Source organism: Protomyctophum bolini, assembly GCF_963924005.1.
Source record: "Protomyctophum bolini genome assembly, chromosome: 3".
NCBI lineage: Eukaryota > Metazoa > Chordata > Actinopteri > Myctophiformes > Myctophidae > Protomyctophum > Protomyctophum bolini.
In genome coordinates, this window is record NC_137864.1 from 4,634,500 (window position 1) to 4,652,381 (window position 17,882).

A 17,882-nucleotide genomic window follows, 5' to 3' on the forward strand; every position below is an offset into this window, starting at 1 on the left:
GTGTCTTTCATGCCTCTCTTGAGTGTGACTATAGTCTTTTGTTTGATGATCTCTGACTGGGAGGTCAGGAGGAAAACAACTGGCATAAACACAACAGTTTTTACACAATCTCATTGCTTAAATACATCTTTCTTTGAGATTTTTACATTATCAATACAAAATCTGATATCCCCCCCCCCGATTCCGATCTTTTGAAAACCATGCGATCGGGAGCCGATTTCTGATCTCCCGATCCGATCGGGACGACCCTAGTTGTATAACCTTAAAAAAATAAAGTGCTTCTGGGAGCGTCAAGATCAGTGTGCCAACTGCCTTCCTTCTTCAAAGTCCTATCCCTGCCCACCACCACCACCACCACCACGAGGTTCCACCATGGCACATCCGGCTTTGTTGGGCCTCTATATGCGAACACATTTGGCTCGTGTTCGGGGGAGGGAATTATAGAGGCTTTTATTGGGAAGGTGTTAATATTCTTCCAGTTTGAGGGAAAGGATGTTCTGGCTTGGAGAGTTCGATCGGCCATGATGACTACAACATGACGTAACGATACCGTAACGATACACACACACACGCACACGCACACACGCACACACACAAACTGACATACACACACACACACACACAAACTGACATGCACACACTTATTCTCATCCTGTAAGACACCACGACTAGCCAATTGTTTCAGGGAGTACATGGAAGAATAGGAAAGAAAACAACAGATTGTGTTCTTTGTGAAGTAGTAGATGGCAGAAGGAAGTGTGTGTGTGCGTGTGCGCGTGCGTGCGTGCGTGCGTAGGGGGCTGTAAAATGTGCTAGTGGCAGCAGAAACGTAGACAATGGACCTTAATGTGCGTTGCTCCCATAGACGGTCTCATATGAATCCTCTCGTGTTGCTAGGAGACTATAGTCTTGCGAGCCAGACGGTTGACAGACTCACACAAATCTCCAAAGGTTTCCGCCTAAACAGCCTGTGCAACGGAAGCTTACCGTGAGTTTGTAGATCGGCTATGATGAAATAGGCTTATGGGGTTAAAGTGGTTAATTTTTAACCTGACGCTGCCAGATGAGGGCGGTATTGCGGAAACATATTCCCCAACACAACACTCATCTGGGATCTCTGACAGAGTTGAGCCCTGAGTCAGATCTGCTTCGCACCGAACCAATCAGCGTGAGCTAAAGGCGGGATGCGGATGTGACGGTATATAGACACGTCGATATGATTGGTTGTGTTTGCACGCCCACACGGTGATAGACAGACGCTCCCATCCAATCATCTACCATGTATCTTGAAAAAAAGGAACAGCCCCGTCATCGAATTTGCTTCCGCGATCCCAGATCCAAATAAGCTGTGAAACAAATTTGTGTAGCAAGCTTTTTGGATCTGGCAGCGTCAGGTTAGTTAATTTTGGCCCTGAGATCAGATTCTAAAAATGTCTTCTAAATCCAGACAGTTTTCTGAAAAAGCTATGTTTCTATATGTCAGTTCGTTCTTTGATTTTTCAAAAATAGCAGACCTACAAGCTCATAGCGTGGCACTCGGTGCAGCGCTATGAGCTTGTAGATCTGCTATTTTTCAATAGCTAAACACCAAAAGGGGTTCCTGCCCAAAATGCAATATACTGTATAGAACTACTCTGTCACAACAAGTAAAAGGCTGGAATTCAAAAGAAGTACAAAAGTATTGGCATCAAAATGTACTGGCCGTGGCTGCGTGCTGCTGCGTGCGTGCGTATCTGCGTGCATGCGCTAAACACAATGGTTGACCCTCGTGACCCCATGCTGTTCTGTGAGACAAGACGCTGTCAGGCCCCTTTTCCACCTGTTGGTTCCCATGTGGGAACCGGTTCAGTTCTTTTTGGGTTTTTTAGTCCATGAGCCAGAGCTCCAAAATTGGAACATTAATTATGAATTGAGTGTAGCAAAACCATATACCAACCAAACCAAATCTCCGACGGCATGTCAGTCCATTTTGTATCCTATACCATACTGTATTTCCAGTGGTGGATAAAAGTATCAATACCACGTTTAGAAATTCTGTTACTCGATGTTACAAGTGAACTAAAAAGTCCTGTGTTCAGAATGTCCACTTGCAATGTTGGCATCAAATGATATAGTCCGATCTGCATGGAGTCAATCCTGAAGAAAAAAGATTGTCATTTTGTATTTTAAAACAAAATGTCAGAAGTATAATGCCTGTAATCTTTAGCAGATTTGCGAGCCCTGCTATTTTCGAACAGATGAAAGTATAAAATGCTAGCGCTTAGAGAGACCGGGTGAAATGGCTTTTTCTGTCGTTTTATTTTGAAGTTTCAGTCTCAACCTGGTTTCAACTAATCAGAAGGTCCCATCCCTTCAGGCTATGGGACACTGGAGTCTCATTCACTGCAGCTGTGTTTAGCAGGGGCTCGTCTGTTCACTAGTCTGGACGCACAGAGAGAGATACGGCCAGTGAAGCATGTTTGTTACTAACCTATAATGTTTTCAGATACATATTTGAGTGTGCTGATTAAGTTTAAAATGAGCACTAAACCGCCTGCATGGATGTCATCTTGAATGACAATCCACGGAGTAGCTCTGTAATTCAAATCAGGTGTGTTTGATTGAAGGAATGTCCAGCTACTAACTGTATGGGAATCATCAGGTGAATGAAATCAAGATGAATTTATATTCATAAGAGTTAAGGTCTATGTCATCAGTCACGCAGTACATTTACAGGAAGTTATTAAGATTGGCTTCATTGGACTTTTAATATAAAAGACATAAATAATATTTTCTTTTTGCCTCTATTGCTATAGGGTATGGTGACCATGCACGGACATGCTCTAAAAGTGTGAAAAAACGTATTCTTCATTTCACCAGGTCTAAATAACTGTAGTGGAGTAAATAAAGTACAATCTTTTATATTATTGCCATGACATGTATAGGAATTTGGTTTGGTGGGCACGCAGAGTGCCGTTTACAACATTTGGACAAAGTGCAAAACAGGACACAAGACGGTGCAAAAAACACAACACAGTGCAATGAATTGTGAATAAATATAAAGTGCAGAGAGTTTAAGTATTCAGGTCAGCTCAGAGCACAAGTCAGACTCGGTCCATTCCACTCTGAGTGAGTGGGGGTGGAGGAGGGAGGACGGAAGGGGGTCAGGGGGGGACACAACACCACCAGCAGCGTTGAGGAGCCAGATAGACGTGGGGGGGAAAAGCTGTTTGAAACGTCGGGCCTTCATATAGTCTTTAGGGTCAAAAAGACTGTGGCCTAGCTGGGTGTGTGTGCGGGGTCAGCCATGATCTTCCTTGCCCTCCTCGAAGCCCTATATACTCCTAAACAGGGCCTCAAGGGGGGGGGGGCAAAGGGCAGCCATTCACCCTCTCTGCTGACGATGGACTCTATGGTGGCAGTGTAGAAATGAACCACCATGGTCCTTGGGAGGTACAGTAGTGGAGTAGCAGTTTAAAGCATTGAAACATGGATATATATATACCTCAATTGTGCTCAATTACCACCACTGTGTATACTTTCTCTATATGCATTAATGCAGTGGTTTTCGACACTTTTCATGCCAAGGCTGGGAGGCCCGTTCTTTATTCAGCTTTTGGACCACCATTTGCTGAGATTTAGCCAAAAACTTAGAATAATGTATTGTTGTCGGATAAGATTCTGTCCACAATTCCTTGCTGCATTGATGTGGTACCATAACAAACAACCATTCTTCTATACATTCTCCAATTGTGTTGACTTCTTGTAAATTAAAGTAATGCCAGATGTTCAACAATAATTTAACTCTTGAGAATGTAAAAATGAACCAAATGGAAACGTATAAGGGTTCATTTGGTTTCATTTTTACGCTGTGTCACTGTAATTATCTATTTACCAACTCTCCATCATTTTATCTGGGGGACCACCAAGGAACCCCCTCAAGGGGACCACTGGTTCAAAACGGGGTCTGTACGCTTTTCCGACCAGTCATTGATCCGACGTGCGGAAAAAACGACTGGATTAAGGTTGGCGAACATGCGTTAAGGTTGGCGAAAGGGCCTTTCTGTGTGGAGTTTGCATGTTCTCCCCGTGTCCCCTAAAAAACATGCAGTAATCCTGGTCACTAAACTGCCTCCCCCTGGCCAGCCGGGGCGCCTGATGGAGGGGAAAGGAACTGGTTGGAATAACGTGTTCCTTCCACGCGCTACGACGTCCAACCAGGGAAACTCCCCCCTGTCAGGTGTAAAGGAGCAACTTGGACACTCAGGCATGAAGGAAGCATGAGTTCAAGTCCGTTGCTCTCCCCATGTCCCCCATATATGGGGACTATAGGTTGGCGGAGGGTGTGTAGAGCCCAGGATCACATTAGATGATTGACACAGGGGTGAAAAATGGGTTACAAAATCGTGGGATAAAAAATATTTAAAAAAAAAATAAGTTTGGCGAACATGCGCTGCTCCGTGCTTGCGGTTATGGTTAGGTTATAGGGTTTGAGGTAGGTTGTCGTTGTCGGAACCAATGACTGGTCGGAACTTAGTAGCACTGCACCCCGTTGAAAACCACGGCATTAACGCAGTCTCTCTCTCTCTCTCCTCCCTCTCTCTCCTCCTCCCTGCAGTAAGGAGCAGCAGAAGAACCACGTCAACAAGGCGGGCGGCAAGTCGGTGTGGGAGCAGCGGACCAGCGAGATCCGCCGGCAGAACCTGATGACCAGCCGCGAGCAGCTCTACAACGAGCTGGAGCAGGAGGACTGGAAGGTGGGAGGGGAGGGCGACGAGGTGAGCATTACAGTACAGATAGGTACAGTAGGTGGTACAGTACAGAAGGTGGGAGGGGGAGGGCGACTGGTCATTATTACAGTACGACTATACACTAATTATGTGCCCTATCTCTTCTTCTTTGGCCCTATACCAAAGAAGTTTAGGGATAACGGTTAAGGCCCGCCGCGTTGACTTTTATCCCTAAACTTCTTTGCCATTCTTTTTTTACTTATCTTGAAAAACATTTTAAAATAGTTCAAAACAAGATATAGATATATTGACAGTCTACAGTATGTAGCGTTGCTGTCGGCCAGAAACCTAGCTCTTTTTTGTTGTCAATTAAAATACTACACAGTGTCACACAAAAGCGTCAACGGTAGAACATCTGAAAGTTCATCTTGAGCTCGTAGATCTGCTACTTTTGCTACTTTTGACTTTGAATGGTGAAAAGCAACAGTTTTGGACATGTGAGGTTTCCACTCGACAGAGACGGTATCCAGCCTATGCTCCAGTCCTGATATAGGGAAATTATGATGTGAAAAAGAGACAACAAGATATCTACATTATTTACACACAGCATGTCCTCATCCAAACATTATACCCAAGGTTCAATGTTCCCCAGGTTCTATGTTCCCCAGGTTCAATGTTCCCCAGGTTCTATGTTCCCCAGGTTCAATGTTCCCCACTTACCTATACAATTGTACAGAACAAATAATTTAGTTTTTGCCATCATTGTTGAAGAGTCTGAGCAATTATGTTTTGTTTTATTTTATGCCAGTGTATTTTTTAGTTGGCTAAGACTAGATAGTTTAAGTAGCCTATAGGCAGGCCTATATTGTTCAAAGACTGAACTTAAATCAGAATGTGCTACTATGAGTAACACTAAGACTAAGTTACTAAAATACTTTGTCTTACTAAAATTACTAGGTTAGGTTTCTGGTTTAGGTCTAGGTTTATTCCAAGTGGGGAACAAAGAACCTTTTTTGCATGGTGGGGAACATAGAACCTGGGGAACGGGAACCCATTTTGGTGTTGGCATCATGTTATGCTTTAGCTATTGAAAAATAGCAGATCTACAAGCTCATAGCGCGCCACTCGCTTGTAGGTCTGGCTATTTTTGAAAAATCGAAGAACGACTGACATTTTTAGAATCTGATCTCAGGTCAGAATGGGTTAATCAGACCAGTGTAGTGTCCAGTGGAAACCTCGTATGAATCTGATCTCAGGTCAGAATGGGTTATAAGGACAAGGTCATTCTTAAATCTTGCTAGGGGATGTAGGGATTTCAGGGTTGAAGGGAGAGTTGGCTGCGTAATTAAACCCTTATGCGTCCTGAAACTGGGTGTTTGTGAAAGTGAAAAATCCCTTTAAGTCCGCACTTGTGTGGCTGCTATATGGAGCTGATGCGTGCTTGGGAGTTATGCATTATTTAAAGTGGGGCATGCATAGAGAGAAAAATCCAGAGCTTGTTCCCAAAGAGGGAGAGTACGTGGACTCAGAACTGGACCATGGGGGGGTGAAGGGCATACTGTAGCATGGCAGGAGCACACTTCAAAACAGATGCACTTTTATATCAGGAGTCGACTGGATATCGTTGCAGTCGGGCAGAGAGACTTCCAAACTCTATATTCAGTAGTTTAACTCTTTGTGTTGTTTCATAAATGAACACCCTATAAACTCGATCATATACTACAACTATACAGCGGCGCCCTAAAGCATCGAAAGTCGCAGATCCACAAGATCAAAACTTGTCGTTCTGCTACTTTATTTTATTTTTATTTGTTGGCTTTCGCCTTTATTTTATATTTATTTTTTTATGGAGGGACAGACAGTATAGGCTGACATGGGGAAATGGGGAGAGAGATGGTTGGGGGGGGGGGGGGGGGGGGGGGAAGACATGCAGTGAGTTAAAGGCCCGTCGGGATCGGGAGTCGAACCCGCGGCCACACTGCCAGACCGGATTAAGTTACTTTCCACCACTATGTCTGGTCTTCAGTCCTGTCCTCTCCCTGTCTCTCCCACTCGGCCCACATATAGGTTATCATGTCTTGTCTTCAGTCCTGTCCTCTCCCTCTCCCCCACTCGGCCATATATAGGGTATGTCTTGTCTTCAGTCCTGTCCTCTCCCTGTCTCTCCCACTCGGCCCCTCCATATATAGGCTCCGTTCCAGCGGGGGGAGATGACCCACCTGGACCGCCCCCTGGTGGTCAACCCGCAGTCGGACAACCGCAACAACAACACCAACAAGACGCGGCCCGGCGACGCGCCCCTGGAGCAGGAGTACCAGCGGCAGGACCACCTGGCGCTGCTCCACCGCCGGCACCGCAGCGGCGGCACCACCACGCACAGCCACCGGCACCACCACCACCTCTACCACCACCGCCACCACCACCAGAGGACCGGCACGGAGCAAGGTCAATGTCAATGTCGTCTCCGCGCGTCATGCATGCAACCGCGGGGGGGGGGGGGCGAATAGAAAGGGGCATGCGGCGGGGAGAGAGAGTATGTTTTGCACACCTACGTCCGTTCGTCCGTGTGTGTGTGTGTCCGTCCGTCCGTTTTCCAGAACAGCTTGTTATAGAGCGTCGCAGCCCCGCCACCCTCGAGAGACCCCGGAAAAGAAATCCACCGTTAATTTTTCCTCATAGACTTTTCAGAAAAGTATTTATTCAAAGACGTTTATTATTATACGCCGCTGGACAAAGCCGACTCTTGACGTGACAAATCATGACAATAAACGCAATGTTTTGGGGTAGCCTGGTTAATAAAAACCAGACCGAATCAGCCGTTGGCAAAAACAAAAACAAGCCTGCCGGCGGATTACGGTCTGGAGAGGCTCAATTGTACGCGCATTTCCTACACCAGAGAAATGGGGCGGCCAATCGGGACACGGTATATGCAATATGGGCGGGCTTTGGTACAGTGACTTTCAATGCTTGAGACCTTTGACTGACAGTAGCTCTGACCAATTGCAAATGTTGCAAATGTTTCAACCCGCCGCCCTGGAAATGAAATCCAAGCTGAGCCTCCCCAGACTAATATCCCGCGGTCCGTGCGATATTAGTCTGGTTTATTAACCAGGCTAGTTTTGGGGCCAAACAAAGAATTAGAAAGTAGGGGAAAAAAAACACTTTTTTGTAATTATTTGTTTGGTCCAAAATATTGTGTTTGTTGTCATGATTTTGTCACGACTCGAGTTGGCTTCGTGCGACGCTTAAGAGGTCTTTAAATAAATACTTTTTGAAATGTCTATGGGAAAATCTTGAACGCAGCGTGCAATTTACGTGAAATCTTTCACGCACTTTCCTACTAGGCTGAGGAATATATCCCACCCTTTTCACATTGGTCTGTGTCACGGGGCAGCCCGTGCCCTATACACACACACACACACACACACACTGATTAAGGACATTGGACGCACGCACACACCACACAGACTGTGGGTAGTGCGGCAGACAGGTCCATATAATCATATCATATAATGTCAATACTGTTGATGTATGCATTTACAGGATGTACAAATGAAATGATACACAAAGGGAAAACATTCCGTTTATTAACCTGTGTTTATTGCAACCTCAGTGTTTCTATGGCCTTTCCAGGGCTGTCACTTTAAGAAGGGGGGAAGGTGCCAAGTACTGTTGAGGAGTAGGGGTGTTCCACAATGTCAAGTGTAAAGTATGTCTATTATCTGGGGAAATGAATGTAGCCCCATATGATGTATAATCTAAAATAGAACATCTAGGTGTGGGGTTACCTATTCAGGTTCAGCTGATATCTGTGAGCTTGTAGATCAACTGTTTATATTTAATTGCTTCTCTGTGGGTGGTAGGATCCTCTCCTATAAAGGGGAGACTGCAGGCAGAGCTAGTCAGTTATGCTGGGGCAGGCATCATGCTGACAGCCCTGTGAGAGAGCTGCTGGGGCCCATGTCATGGGCATAGCCTAGTGTAGTTTGTTATTTTTCCTTTTTCCTACGTTGTACATTAAGTATTTTTGAGTTCTTTGTTTTGTATTTTGGCCAGTATTATTTTTGCTGTTTGATTTTTCCGTTGTGAATATCTACACTGGAGCTGGAGGTTTGGGAGCAATAAAAGCCACCAAAAAGCATCGCTGACTGTTTTTGGAGCCTTGGCCCTCGGGCAAATTCACAGTCTGTTATAGCGCCACCAACAGGTGGAACACATTTTTGGAACAAAATGCCTCAAATCATCCAATTGCCATCAAAGGCGTATAAGAAGAAATGGCACCCTTTTCACATTGGCCTATTATAGCGCCACCAGGAGGCCACAACCTGACCTGGCCTGGTGGAGACCTGTGGCCCGAGGGGCACTTTTTATAGTTAGTATTATTATTCTAGTTGAGAATTAGTTTACATTTTTGTACTGTAGGCCTATTTCCTTTTTGACTTCATGCTTTCAATTTCATTTTAGTTAGAATTAGTTTTTTGGGTTTTGCTAGTTTATTTTAGTTTAGCTTTTGATTTTCTGTAGTCCTAAAGATTAGTTTTTTAGCGTTAGTTTTTGTGTCCTAGGCGAGACATGACTTTTGACATGTATCTAAATATCTGACCAGATACAACCACCTCAATTGTTTTTATTGTGTTAACATATACTCTACAACTTTCTGTAATGAATAACATGTCATTTTGTCTGTATGGTATATAGACTCTAGCATACAGACAAAAATACATGTCATCCATGAAAGTCACATACATAGAGAACTTTTACCTATAAACTATATTATAATAATTCCCCCGGTGCAGCAGAGCCGGGCGGGGACACGACGGAGACAGGAGACGGAGGAGAGCAGCCGCCGGAGGAGGCTGACATGGGCCGCGGCCTCAGCTGCATGTCCCTGGGCCGCGCGGAGGACGGCTGCATGTCCCTGGGCCAGGCAGAGGACGGACAGCTGGGAGAGGACAGGCCGGGACACAGGTTAGGAAACAGAGCAACGTTATCCAAAAGTTAAAGGTATATATTCAGTGATTTGACTTAATTCAAATATCACTTTTTTTTTTCTTTTTTTTTTCGTGATAATCCTCTCTACTATAGAGTGTGGTGACCATATAAGGAGTTCCTCCCTGTCCCCCAGTTAACTAACCCCTGGGGGGGGTCAAAAAACCTTAGGTTTCGTTTTTGGCTCTCTATCCTTGATTGGATGAAAGGCTGTTCACATGACCTGTTGAAGATCCACAGGATAAATAAAGAAGTATTTTTTGTGCACAGTGGCCTATATGGCACACTCCGTGTGTTAATTCCTATAATGTCCCACAGCCCCCGACACCGGGGACACAGCAGGAGCCACCACCGGGCCCACCGGGGCCCGAGGGAAGGCAGGCAGACGCGCAGCGCCTCTCCCCAGCACGGCGAGGGAGGAGGAGGAGGAGGAGGAGGAGACGGAAGCAACAAGGAGCACTGCAGGAGAACGAGGCCGCACCGGAGCCGGGGTGTTGTCGGCGGCGAGGAGGGAGGCAGGAGGCGCAGGTCCTCCCGGGGGCCGCCGGCCGCGGCCGTCGAGGGGGAGGGAGGAGACGGCGACAAGAACAAGGCCGTCGAGGAGGAGGAGGGAGGAGGAGGAGGAGGAGAGGGCCACAAGCCCCGGCGCCATCGCCACTCCAACCAGGAGAGGAGCCGACAACACCGCAGCAGGAAGTGAGTGTGTGCGACCGTGCGTGTGCGTGTGTGTGTGTGTGTGTGTGTGTGTGTGTGTATGTAAATGTATAACCTTACTGCACCTATAATATTTGTGTCCTTGTATATGCATCTCCTTTGCGTGGACATGAATGAATGGTTAATGCGTGTGTGTGTGTGTGTGTGTATGTGTGTGTGTTCGCATGTGTGTGTCCCACCTATACCCAAAGTGGTTTGTCAACCTTCAGAGCAGAGTGTCCCATCCCTCCACCGCGTGTCCTCTCTTCCATCACTCTCTTGACTTTTATTTCCTCTCCCAATCACCATTTTTCTTCTTGTATCTCTTCATCCGTCTACCCATCATCTGTCTATTCCCTTCTTTATGTTCCTTTCTTTTAAATTATGCTATCACAGTCTCACACACACACACACACACACACACACACACGCCCCACCCAATTCCCTCTCCCACAGTTTTTACTCCAATCCCCTCTCCCTCGTGTGCACCATCTCTGCATCATCTCTCCACCCCCTTTAATAAGGCTCCTATAAGTTTCGGATTTGTTTCACAAATCACACACTTTATAGGACTTGGGCTGTGCAAAATGTTATCAGTCGTTTAACCCATTAATTAAAACCTGAGACCAGTTTCTAAAAAAAAATAAAAAAAATAAAACCCCTATGCTTCTATGTCAGTGGTGCTTCAAACTATTTCATGTCAAGGATTATTAATATGGATTATTATTATGTCACAATTATCTGTATTTGGCCGCGGGCCGCCATCTGAAAATATGTTGTTCCGGGGCAGATTTCCCGAGAGAAAGAGAATAGCAGATCTACAAGCTCGTGGCTCAGTACGAGTTTGTATATCTGCTATTTCTTTCAAGTATAAAACAATGGTTAACCCATTTTTGGGGGCGGGAACCCCTTTTGGTGTTAGCATCATGTTATGCTTTAGCTATTGAAAAATAGCAGATCTACAAGCTCATAGGCTCGCACATCGAGCTTGTATATAGGTCTGCTATTTTTATAGCTTTTTCAGAAAACTGTCAGGATGAGTATAGAAGAACATTTCCAGAATCTGATCTCAGCTCAAAATGGGGTTTTTAAAAAGGTAAAGTGACACAGATGCGTTCCAGGCTTTAATCCATGTCCTCGTTTTGTCCAATCAATCAATCAATCAACCAACCAACCAATCAAAGAGAGCATCACGGGAGCGGGCCGTGCCTGTCGACCACGCGGCCAATCATCCAGCAGCCTGAGCACATTAACGAGGACCTGGACAACCTGCGCAACAACAGCAAGCTGCTGGGAGTGGGCGGCGGCCTAGTGGGGGCGCTGCTGCCCCCTCCCCCGCCCTCCTCCTCCACCGCCGCCACCACGAACCACATCAACAACCTGCTGAACCGCCGCGACGGCCACGAGGCGCTCCTCTACAGCATGGACAGCCTCATCCTCACCGGCATGGCGGCCAAGCCCGAGTACACGGCGGTGGACATGATGCCGCCCGTCTACCCGTATCCCTCCACCAACGCCATCCTGCAGGGTGAGTCTGTACTGTATATAGTACCCCCGTATCCCTCCACCAACGCCATCCTACAGGGTGAGTCTATATAGTACCCCCTCCTCCACCAACGCCATCCTGCAGGGTGAGTCTGTAGTGATACATACATATACCCCTAGTACCAATGGTGGAAAATTGTTTTACTTTAGTAAAAGTACCAATACTGCAATTTAGAACTATACTTCGTTACAAGTATAAAAGCACGGAATTGAAAATGTACTTGAGTAAAAGTACGAAAGTATATCGGCATCAAAATTTACTTAAAGTACTCAAAGTAAAAGTATTCATATTGCAGAATGTCCCATTTCACAAGTTAAAAATGTGTAGAAAGTCTATTGAAAATGGCCGAAATGTATAGATAGAGATAGATAGATAGATAGATCTTTATTTGTCATTGCAACGTGTACAACGAAATTAAAAGTGCCAACCAATCAGTGCATTATATCACAAACAACCTATACAAGCTAAAACAAAACACACATGACTTCTTGTTATTACACAACCCCAGCAGCATAATGCACAAATGTAATTCCATCTATTTATCGCACAACAACAAACCCTTATTGTACTTTAAGATAGGAGATTAAAAAAAAACTAAAAGTGTCGCAGTAACAGATCATTTTTTAGCAGCATTGAGTGCAACTACCGCTGTGGGATAGAAGCTATTACTGAATCTGTTGGTCTTGGACTTGATCACTCTGTACCGTCTGCCTGATGGCAGCAGTTCAAACAGTGAGTGAGCGGGGTGGGAAGTGTCTGTCATAATGTTCAGAGTTTTTTTATGACAGCGGTCTCTGTGTAGTTCTTCCAGTGTGGGGAGAGGGCAGCCAACGATCTTCTGTGCTGTATTTATGACCCCCTGGAGCTTTTTCCTCTGCGCCACTGTACAGCTGGTGTACCACACACATATACAGTACGTCAGTATGCTCTCAATGGAGCACCGATAGAACGACACCAGCAGTCTCTGTGTGATGTTGTTCCCCCTGAGCACCCTCAGGAAGTAGAGTCGCTGCTGGGCCTTCTTCAGCAGCTCAGAGGTGTTTGTGCTCCAGGTCAAGCCCTCCTCCATGTGGACTCCTAGAAACCGGCAAGAGGACACCCTCTCCACACAGTCTCCATTTATGAACAGGGGTGGAATGACAGTTTTTTTCCTCCTGTAGTCTATGACCAGCTCCTGGGTCTTGGACGTGTTCAAGAGCAGATTGTTTTCTCTGCACCAGTCTGTCAGCTGCACTACCTCATCCCTGTAGGCAGACTCATCTCCCTTGGAGATGAGCCCTACTACTGTGGTGTCATCCGCGAACTTCACCAAGGTGTTGCTGCGGTGGGCGGGGGTACATTGGTGAGTGTAGAGGGTGTAGAGCAGCGGGCTCAGCACACAGCCCTGTGGGGAGCCGGTACTGAGGCTGAGGGACGTTGATAGATGCTGTCCCACTCTCACCCTCTGACTGCGACCAGACAGAAAGCTCTTGATCCACATGCAGGTGTTATGTGGAAAACCCAGTTCTCCCAGTACGTCCACCAGTCTGTTGGGGAGGATGGTGTTGAAAGCAGAGCTAAAGTCCACAAAGAGCATCCGCGCGTAGCTCCCCTGCTGCTCCAGGTGGGACAGTGCAGCATGGAGGGCTGTGGCTACGGCGTCCTCTGTGGATCTATTTGCCCTGTAAGCGAACTGGTGGGGGTCAAAGCCACGGGGCAGGAGTGATGTGATGTGACCCCGGACCAGCTTCTCAAAGCACTTCATCACCACTGGTGTGAGTGCGACTGGCCGGTAGTCATTTAGACTGGAGATGTTGCGCTTCTTGGGCAGGGGGACTATGGTGGAGGATTTCAGACAGAGTGGGACAGTGGACTGGGCGAGGGACTGGTTGAAGATCCTGGTGAAGACCCCAGCCAGCTGGTCCGCGCAGTCCTTCAGTACACGTCCAGTGACGCCGTCAGGACCCGCAGCCTTCCTCGGGTTGATGGCCCGCAGCGTGCGCCTCACCTCGTGCTCCTCCACTGTGAAGGTGAAGCTGCTGTGGACCGTGGGGTGTGACGTTGCTGCCTCCGGTGGCTCTGCCTCAAAGCGGGCAAAGAAGATGTTTAGCTCCTCTGCCAACGAGACGTCCCCCTCGACAGCTCCGACGGTAGTCCTGTAGTTGGTCAGATGCTGGACTCCCTGCCACACCTGCCTGCTGTTGTTGCTGTCCAGATGGTCCTCGATCTTCCTCCTGTAGTCGGCCTTGGCCTCTCTGATGCCTCTCCTCAGGTTCGTTCGGGCTGTGCTGTAATTAGCCCTACCCTCGGACCTGAAGGCGGTGTTCCTCTCCTTCAGCAGCCGCTGGACCTCCCTGGTCATCCAGGGCTTCTGGTTGGGGGTAGACCCGGATGCGTTTGTCCACTGTGACATTGTCTGTACAATTTTTAATATAGCACAGAACACTGTCTGTGAACACATTCAGGTCCTGGTGTTCAAAAACATCCCAGTTGGACAGTTGGTCCTGTCGAAGCAGTCCTGCAGCTGCTCAGAGGCATCCTCAGGCCAAGTTTTGACAGTTTTTGTAATGGTGGGGGCAGTTTTCCTTCGGGGGCATATGCAGGAATTAAAAGCAGGGACATATGGTCAGACTTGCCCAGGTGCGGTAGTTGTTTTGCCCTGTAGCCAAGTTTGATGTTAGAGTAGACCTTATCCTGAGTGTTAGCTCCTCTCGTAGCACATTTAACATGCTGGTGGAATTTGGGGAGTGCTGCTTTTAAATCCGCCTGGTTAAAGTCCCCCGCTACGATGTGTACAGCGTCAGGATGTCTGCTCATCTGGCTGCTAATGCTGCCATGTAACTGTCCGATAGCCGCGCTAGCATTAGCATCCGGTGGAATGTAAACAGCTGTTGTCATGACAACGGTAAACTCTCTAGGCAAGTAGAAGGGTCTGCATTTCACAGTCACATACTCCAGGTTCGGGCAGCAGTGACTGTCTACAATCACTGTATTTGTACACCAGTTGTTATTGACGTACATACAGAGCCCCCCTCCTTTGCTCTTACCCGAGTTCTCCGTCCTGTCATGACGCTGTGCGGTGTAGCCTGTCATCTCGATAGCGGAGTCCGGTATGAGTGAGTGAAGCCAAGTCTCCGTGATCAACATGATGCAACAGTCCTTCACGGTTTTGTTCGCTGAAGTCTGTAGCCTCAATTCATCCATCTTGTTAGCGAGGGATCTGGCGTTTGTGATGAAAAGACTGGGAAGCGGTGGTTTGAGCGGCTGCCTCCGTAGCCTGACTAGCACGCCAGCCCTGCAGCCCCGCTTCTGCCTCCTCTCTCCGCGCCGCCTTCGCCTCCTCCCGGCGGGGATAGTAAACCATACAGAGCCGGGGCTCCTTGCGATGTCCGCCGGTGTGTTGTGCAAGCGGTGAAACTCGGCTGTAACACTCCGCTTGTTGCAAACTCCTATCCTAAGGAGATCCTGCCGGCTGTAGGTGTTGTACGCTTCACAAAAAGTACATAGAACAAACAACAAATACACAACAAGCCATACAAAGCACCGACCGGGAGAGCACTGAGCCGCAGCAGCTGTGTGCGCAGCCATAGTGTCACCTGTCACCTGTCATAAGGGTTGAAGTGAAATTAATGTATGTTTTCTAATCAAAATTTAAATCGCCGAAGTAACTATAGTAACTAAGGGCTACCGTTCATTTCCAATGGAAGCCGGCGATATGAGGATGCAAAGATGCATATACGACGTTTTGTAGCTGCTGCGAAAGCTATACAAGACTTCAAAGCTATATATACAAAGATGCAAAGCTACAAATTCGCTGTGTGGCTTTGCGGACATTTTGCAAGACGGAACGCTTTGGACCTATACATCTGTCAGAGAGCTTAAGTGGTTATAATACATAATGCGTTTAGCAATGAAAAATCTAAAAATAACTAGTAGGTAAAAGTTTTCTCCACCCCCCCCCCCCCCACCCCCCCCCTCTCTCTCTCTCTCTCTCTCTCAGTGAACAAAAATGCCAACACAGACCAGAAGAAGAACGAGGAGAAGAAGGAGGAGGAGGAGGAAGATGGAGGCGACGGAGACGGGCCCAAACCCATGCCTCCGTTCAGCTCCTGTTTCATCATGTCCACCACCAACCCGTGAGTCATGCTGCGCGTGTATGTGTGACTGTGTGTGACTGTGTGTGTGTGTGTGTGTGTGTGTGTGTGTGTGACTGTGCGCGTTCGTATCTCCTGCACAGGCCCTATGTATATAGCCTAAAGGGGCATTATTCTCTTGGCCCGGGGGAGATATTAGATTTCTGGGATAATTTTGGTATCAAAATAAATAAAAAATAAATAAAATTCAACACTGGAATGTTATTCCCAACAAATTTCCATAACCAAGAAAAGGTCCTTTTTGGTTTCATTCCAATGCGAGCCTATATTATATGGGCCTGATGTTGTGTTATTTTGTTCTTGTGTACTTGTGCGTGTGTGTGTACGTGTGCGTGTGTGTGTGTGCGTGCGTCTGAGTCTAGGTTTCGGAAGTGCTGTCACTACATCCTGACTCTGAAGTACTTTGAGTTCAGCATCCTGTCAGTCATCGCCATGAGCAGCATAGCGCTGGCTGCTGAGGACCCTGTCTGGCCCGAGTCTCCGCGGAACAATGTGAGAGCACAACCAGACAGCGCTCGTGTGTGTGTGTGTGTGTGTGTGTGTGTGTGTGTGTGTGTGTGTGTGTGTGTGTGTGTGTGTGTGTGTGTGTGTGTGTGTGTGTGTGTGTGTGTGTGTGTGTGTGACTGTGTGTGTGTGTGTGTGTGACTGTGTGTGTGACTGTGTGTGTGGACAGAGAGATCTACCTGCAAGCTTGCCTGTCTATCTCTCTCTCTCTCTCTCTCTCTCTCTCTCTCTCTCCCCTCATCTGTAGTCTCGCATAGCCAGACAACTCTTCCACATTCTCTGAATGCTATATATAGAGTGTATATATAGAACTACACACAGCTCCTGAAATCAGGAAGCTGGCATTTAAACAAAAATATGTTTTTATTTCATATTTTAATCTCCATTTCTGCAAAGCAGCAGGGTATATACAGTATTATGCTTGTTTTTTTGTTTATTCATATTTTGATACATTTACGCGACTGTATATAAAGACCACACGGAAGTATATAGGGAGGAGGAGGCTTCACATGCACTTTAACATTGTGCTCACGATGGGAGTTTCCGTGTCCCATGAGACTGTGTGTGTGGCCGGAAGCATTCTGGCCACGCGAGACCATCTCATCTGTGTTCACATGCCTTTCCTGTCTCTGTTCCCTTCAGGTTGTCACTATTTCTCTCTCTCACTCTCTCTTTCTCTCTTTCGCTCGCTGACTTCGCTCTCTCTGGTCTGTTTCTCTCTCCTTGTGTCTGTCTGTCTGTCTGTCTCTCTGTCTCTGTCTCTCTCTCTCTCTCTCTCTCTCTCTCTCTCTCTCTGTCTCTCTCTCTCTGTGTGTGCATGATAATGCAATGATAATGTCATCCCTTGGTGCTGCGTTGCTCTGCAGGTGCTGCGCTACTTTGACTATGTATTCACGGGTGTCTTCACATTTGAAATGCTGATCAAGGTAACAAGCGACACATCAGTGTGTGTTTGTGTGTGTCTCTGTGTGTCCCTGTGTCCGTGTGTGTGTGTGTGTGTGTGTGTGTGTGTGTGTGTGTGTGTGTGTGTGCGCGTGTGCGTGTTAGTGTTTTGCGCGGGCCGACCTTTATTTGCGAGGCGGGGTTAGGGTTCTTCAAAGGTTAGTGAAAAACTAGGCCGTCAGATCGGGGATCGCGATTAATTAATCCCGTGTCAATCAAACTGTTATTACATGCATTCATTAAAAAAAAACCTGACCCGCGCAACACGAGTGTGTGTGTGTGTGTGTGTGTGTGTGTGTGTGTGTGTGCGTGCTGTAACTGTATATGCGTGGAGGAGTGACACTTTTTGGGCAAGACAGTATATAG

The 17,882-nt window shown here is 47.0% G+C and overlaps 1 protein-coding gene across 1 annotated transcript in view; it reads left to right on the forward strand.

Annotated features, from left to right (window-relative positions):
• The window catches only part of cacna1ab (calcium channel, voltage-dependent, P/Q type, alpha 1A subunit, b), a gene marked incomplete at both ends in the record, with an annotated part of 241,854 nt that overhangs the window by 165,199 nt on the left and 58,773 nt on the right, over positions 1 to 17,882 (forward strand). Inside the window, 8 exons of the mRNA XM_080760544.1 lie at positions 4,598 to 4,757; positions 6,899 to 7,154; positions 9,506 to 9,677; positions 10,017 to 10,394; positions 11,576 to 11,919; positions 15,917 to 16,052; positions 16,433 to 16,562; positions 17,441 to 17,500. Coding sequence (XP_080616670.1) covers positions 4,598 to 4,757; positions 6,899 to 7,154; positions 9,506 to 9,677; positions 10,017 to 10,394; positions 11,576 to 11,919; positions 15,917 to 16,052; positions 16,433 to 16,562; positions 17,441 to 17,500 — 1,636 coding nt within the window. The remainder of the gene's footprint in view (positions 1 to 4,597; positions 4,758 to 6,898; positions 7,155 to 9,505; positions 9,678 to 10,016; positions 10,395 to 11,575; positions 11,920 to 15,916; positions 16,053 to 16,432; positions 16,563 to 17,440; positions 17,501 to 17,882) is intronic.